Source organism: Ixodes scapularis, unplaced genomic scaffold (assembly GCF_016920785.2).
Source record: "Ixodes scapularis isolate PalLabHiFi unplaced genomic scaffold, ASM1692078v2 ptg000549l_1___fragment_2___debris__unscaffolded, whole genome shotgun sequence".
In the NCBI taxonomy this organism is placed as follows: domain Eukaryota; kingdom Metazoa; phylum Arthropoda; class Arachnida; order Ixodida; family Ixodidae; genus Ixodes; species Ixodes scapularis.
Window position 1 is genome coordinate 12526 of NW_024609997.1, and position 5778 is coordinate 18303.

General features: G+C 50.4%; 1 protein-coding gene across 1 annotated transcript; it reads right to left on the reverse strand.

Annotated features, from left to right (window-relative positions):
- Positions 1-2558: 2558 nt before the first annotated feature.
- LOC120840512 lies at positions 2559-5327 on the reverse strand. The gene has a single exon (XM_040211100.1). It carries the CDS (start codon positions 5325-5327, stop codon positions 2559-2561), a length of 2769 nt encoding a protein of 922 aa, XP_040067034.1.
- Positions 5328-5778: the final 451 nt, after the last annotated feature.

Here is a 5778-nt window from a genome sequence, read left to right on the forward strand (position 1 = left end):
TTTCTTTATGTTTTAGTCAATGTTTATTTGGGTGTTAGCTACAATACGTTTTTGGTTTGTTCTTATAGAAATGATAATAAAATTGCATGTGTTAATTTTTCAAAGCCTGGTTTTGTTCCGTTTTAATGAAATGACAAAATATACAGAATATGCAGAAACGGCCATATTGAGAGCCTAAAAAGGAATGTGGGCAGCGGTGCCGCGACCTTTCGAAATAGTCAGAAGTTCAGTTAATCTAATCCGTAAAACAAATAAAAAAATACTTTTGGTGTTGCTGAAAAATTATATTTTAAAGATGGGCCTTTTCGACCTTGCCTTCTGGCGCCCGCCTCGTAGGCGATGCACTCCGGCGTTCGCCAGCGGGCCGTGAAAAGTGTGAGACGCCGCCGCAAGGTCTTCAACACACTCCTGAAAACACGTCTGTCATCGTCAATCGGGAAAAGAGAGAAACGACATCCATGAGAGGATCAAACACAGAAATGATATATTTACAAGAAGGAAGATAGGAACGTGTCAGAAGCAAAACAATAGGCAAAGAATTAGCAATAAGAAAAGCAAAACACTGAAGGCAGATAAAGTCACGTCAATACACTCACAGCCCGTTCCCGCTACAGTCCTTGCCTCAAGTTCAAGTCTTTCCCCGGTGCCTTGCGGAGCGTCGCCGCTTGATGTGATGGAGCGGAAGCCGGTGTCTCGTACTCCCCCTGGGGTTGCTCGTAGCAGGCGTCGCCGTCCGTAGCGGCTGGTCCTCCCTCCGAGCTCTGGTCGTCGCCGTGCGTCGCGGCCCGACCCTGGCTTTCACTGCCGCTTCTCCTCTCGCGCTCGCCGTTCTCTTCTCGCGCTCGGCGTTCTCTGCTCGCGCTCGCCGTTCTCTTCTCGCGCTCGGCGTTCTCTGCTCGCGCTCGCCGTTCTCTGGAACGCGCTCGTTCCGTTCCGCTTCTTTTCTTCTTCCACCCGTAAAAATCGTCACAGGCACGTGACACACCCCCCTCACTTCGAGAACTTCACAACATGAAGTTTCTTCACGAAGGCGACCTCCTCGATGGCTTGCTGTAGTGACCGCGGCACATTCACAAATACCATCACACTTGGTCCTTAGCACTCACGCACGCATACCGTTTCCACATCCCAAAAATTAGTATCGCCCAAATCACAAAAACAAACCGTGGTTACACTCTCGCGTCCCTAATTGCTTGTACAAATCACCTGGGCAACACACTCTTGTCCATACCTAATTCAACAACAAAAACAAAAAAAAAATCCTAATGGGTCTCATTAACCCTGTGTCCTGCCTTTACGAACAAATATCCCCTGACGGCTTAGCTCTCTAGACGACTTAAGAAGTCTGCTCCAACATTGTCTTTCCCCTTAATGTATTCGATGTGAAAGTCCTGTTCCTGCAATGATAAACTCCATCGCATTATGCGACTGTTGGAGTGCTTCGCTTTGTTCAAAAACTCCAAAGCTCTGTGATCTGTTTGTATACGAAATTTTCTGCCATATAAGAACAACCTAAATCGCTCCACGGCCCAAACAATCGCCAGACACTCTTTCTCTACGGTGGCGTAATTCTTCTCCGATTTTCCCAGTGTTCTGCTTGCATATCCCACTGGATGCAGCAGTCCTTCACTTTCCTGGAGCAATACTGCGCCCAGGCATGCATCAGATGCATCCGTCCTCAAAACGAATTCTTTGTCGGGATCTGGCGCCAACAGGATAGGTGGTCTCGATAAGCAGTCCTTCAGTCTATCGAACGACTCCTCCTGTGCTGACCCCCATTCAACTTGGTTTCGTTCTCCTTTCTTCGTGAGCTCCAGCAGTGGTGTAGCAAGATCCGCGTAGTTTGGGACGAAATCGCGGTAATAGCCGGTCAGCCCGAGAAACGACTTCACTTGACGTTTTGTCACCGGCCTTGGCGCGTCTTGTATCCTTCCAAGGATCTCCGCGTGGGGTGCGACTCGTCCTCCGCCCAACTCATGACCGAGGAAGGTCGTCTTTGTAAATGCGATCTCGCATTTCTTCGGCCGAGCCGTGATGTTAGCTTCTTGCAACCGATCAAAAACTGTCTGCAAAGCTCGCATGTGTTGCGTCCACGTATCCGAGGCGATGAGAATGTCATCAATGTAATGATGGGCCTCCGGAATTCCATGAAGCAACTTTCTCATCAGTCTGGTGAAGGTAGCAGAGGCAGTCTTGAGCCCAAAAGGCATGAACTTGAACTGGTAAAGTCCGCTACTCGACGAGAACGCTGTCTTCTCCTTGGCCGAATCCTCCATCGGGATCTGCCAATATCCCTTCGCTAGATCCAGCTTAGAGAAAAACTTCTTGCGGCCCACCTTGGCGAAGGTGACGTCCGCCCTTGGAATCGGCTCTGCGTCATCCTTAAGCACGTCGTTTAACTTCCTGTAATCAACGCAGAACCTGTTAGAACCGTCTTTCTTTTTAACAATTACAACCGGCGCGTTATACGGTGACGTGCACCGTTCAATAACGCCCAGTCGGAGCATTTCCGAAATCTCCTTTTCGACTGTCTCTTGTACGGAAAATGGCAACGCATGTTACCTTATCCGCACAGGTTCTTCGGTTGTCAATCTCAGGTCGCACGTGATCAAGTTAGTTTGACCTGGAAGATCTGAAAATATGTTCTTATACTGTTCGATCAACCTCCACACCTCATCTTTCTCATCATCATCCAGGTCATCGTTGACCGTGACCTTTTTCCAGTCATGTGCAGTCACGTTATCAGGCGTCGATGCCCTGTTGGCCTCTCCAGCAAGTGTAGCCTCGCCAAGTTCCTGCGTTGCCGCACTGCAGCTTGGCTGGCTCCGGTCGACCTCGACTCTCTCTTGGTATCTCTTGAGCATATTCACGTGGAATACCTTCTTGCGTCCTCCAACATCGAGCTCGTAGTCCACTTCGTTCTTTTTGCAGGATACTACAAATGGTCCTTTCCACTGCATTATTAACTTGTTGTGGTCGCTCGGCAGGAGAATGAGGGCCAAGTCCCCTTCTTTCAGTTGGCGGTTGACGCTCTTTTTGTCATAGTGCTCCTTGTACTTGATCTTGGCCTCTTCCAAGAAGCGGTGAGCCAACTCACATGTTCTTTGTAGTCTCTCTCTTAGCTCGAGTACGTGACCGTAGGACGTCCTCACGTCGTCTTCGAGCGTCTCGTTGGACCAGATCTCCTTAAGGATGGTCAAAGGTCCCCGAACTCTTCGGCCGTGTAGTAGGTCAAATGGTGAAAACTTCAGGCTTGCCTGTGGCACTTCCCTGTAGGCGAACAGTAGTGCCGGGAGGTACCTGTCCCAGTCCTTGGGCCTTTCTTGACACATTCTTCTAATCATCTGTTTGATGGTTCCATTAAATCTTTCCACCAACCCGTTCCCCATCGGATGGTAGGGTGTAGTCATGAGATGCTTCATGGACAGCAGCCGGCTTACCTCTTTCATGAGGTCCGACGTGAAGCAGGAACCTCTATCGCTAAGAACCTCATTCGGGATTCCATACCTAGAGAACGTTTCCACCAAGGCTTCTGCCACTTTCTCCGTGCCGATGCTTCTTAATGGCATAGCATCCGGGTACCTTGTGGCGACGTCAACCATGGTCAGAATATATCGGTTGCCCGAACTCGCTGTTGGGTTGATCGGCCCGATGATGTCGATCGACACCCTCTTGAATGGCGTCTCGATGGCAGGCATTGTCCCAAGAGGCGCTTTGCCTACTCTGCCTTTTGGCACCGTGCGCTGGCATACATCGCAGGAGCGCACGTACCTCTTGATGTCACTCTGCATGCCCGGCCAAAAGAACTCTTCAGCCGCTAGCGCGAGCGTGTTCTTCATGCCTTGGTGGCCTGACATGATACCATCGTGTGCCATTGCCATAACAGTTGGTCGAAATCTTGCTGGGAGAGCCAGCTGCTCTATACTCCTCCCGGTGGAAAATATACAGCTCCGAAAAAGCAGGTTGTTCTTTATCACCATTTCATATTTCGTACGACACTTGTGTTTCTTTACCACCTTTCCGACCTTGTCGAAACATTTCCTTAAGGACGCATCGTTCCTCTGTTCTGTCGAAAGCTCCTCGACTGTCGTTTGGAGAATCGGTACCTGTGGCACATTCAGTGGAGGTTCCGCTTTGTTCCCGCTCTTATTCTTCCTCGACTCTCCCACTCCCGCGGTACTTGAAAGCGGAGTTATCAGTCCCAAGTCCGTGTTTTCCGAGTCGTACGGAGAGGCCTCTTTGCGGTCCTTCCTCTCTGGTACCTCGGCTCTCATGTCCAGCTGGTGGCCAACTCCCTGGACAGTGGGTGTCTTCAACTCGTCACTTCGTTGTTGATCGGAATCCCAATATGGGTTCGGATCGTTGGGATCTCTCACTTGTGGAACGTTGCCAAGCACTAAGTCGTATAGGGGATCGTCAATGCACTTCGCCACGACTTTTCCTGCCAGAAAGGGTGTGTTGATCACAATTTCCGCCTCAGGTAAGTATTTCACTGTTCGGTCCAGTAAATATACGGGACTACAGTTTCCAGTGTAGCACCCAACGGGCACTAAGTTCTTTCTTACGACTACTGTATTGCAGCCGGTGTCCCGAAGCACCGTAACTCTTCTCTCGCCAATGCGGCCTTCGACCACAGGCATATTCTCCACCAGAAACTTGGGTGGCCTCCCTACAGCTGCGTTAACCACTGGGATTTTGTCGCCGTTCTTTAGCGTAAGGTAGGTCTCATCTGGTTCGCCTGCCGTTTCGTCGGAGTCTGTCCACAGGCAAGAAGCTTGTGGTTTATCGCCAGCCCTCATAGTGCATTTGTCGGCCTTGTGTCCCATCCGGCCGCAGTGCCAACATGTTGATGGTTTGTATTGTTGATTGCGACCATTGCAGTTCTCGGCTTTGTGTCCTACCTTATTGCATAAAAAGCATCGGAGGATCCTCCGTGTGTCCTCTCTGAGTGCTTTAGGGACTGTACTTGCACTGGTTTTCGGGTCTTGTCCCTCTACCTTCGCTTTTAAAGAGCTCGGCTGAGTCTGTGCTTCCAGAAAGACGTCGGCTTTTTCAGCCAAATCATCTAGGGTCAAGCAGTCTCTTTCTTTGAGAAAGACCATCAACTTACTAGCGCAAGTTGTCATGAACTGGTCCATTAGCATTCTGTCTCGGAGCGCCTCGAAAGTCTTCTCGACTCCTGCCACTTCGATCCACCTATCGAAATACCCCGTCAACCTGGCTGCAAACTGTTTTCTTGTTTCCCCATCTCCGGGCTTCGCCTCACGAAATCTTTCGCGATAACCTTCTTTTGTGTACCGGAATCTTTGAAGCAGCGCCAGTTTCATCTTTGTATAATCCATCGCATCCGCAGGGGTCATGCGACCGACCACGGTCAGGGCTTCTCCTGTGAGACAAAGACTTAAAGTGGTTGCCCACTTGTCTTGTGGCCATCCGAGGCCTGTGGCCGTACGCTCAAACCTCTGCAAATACGCGTCGAGGTCGTCGCGTCTCTCATTATACTGCGGTATCAGTTTGTGTGGACTGGCGCTATGACTTGGTCCAGTCGAACCGCCTTCTCGTCTTTCCCCTCGCGCTTCGCGATTTCCTCTTTCCTGGGCCGCGATTCTGAGTTGTAGAACTTCCCGCTCCTTATCCAGTCGGACACATTCCGCTTGACATGCGCGTTCTTGCGCCGCGTGCTCTTCTCTTGCCGCCTCCCGTGCCTGCAGCCTTTCCTCTCTTTGAATATTTTTCTCCCTCTCAACCCAGACCTTCAGCTCCTCTCCAGTGTATCCT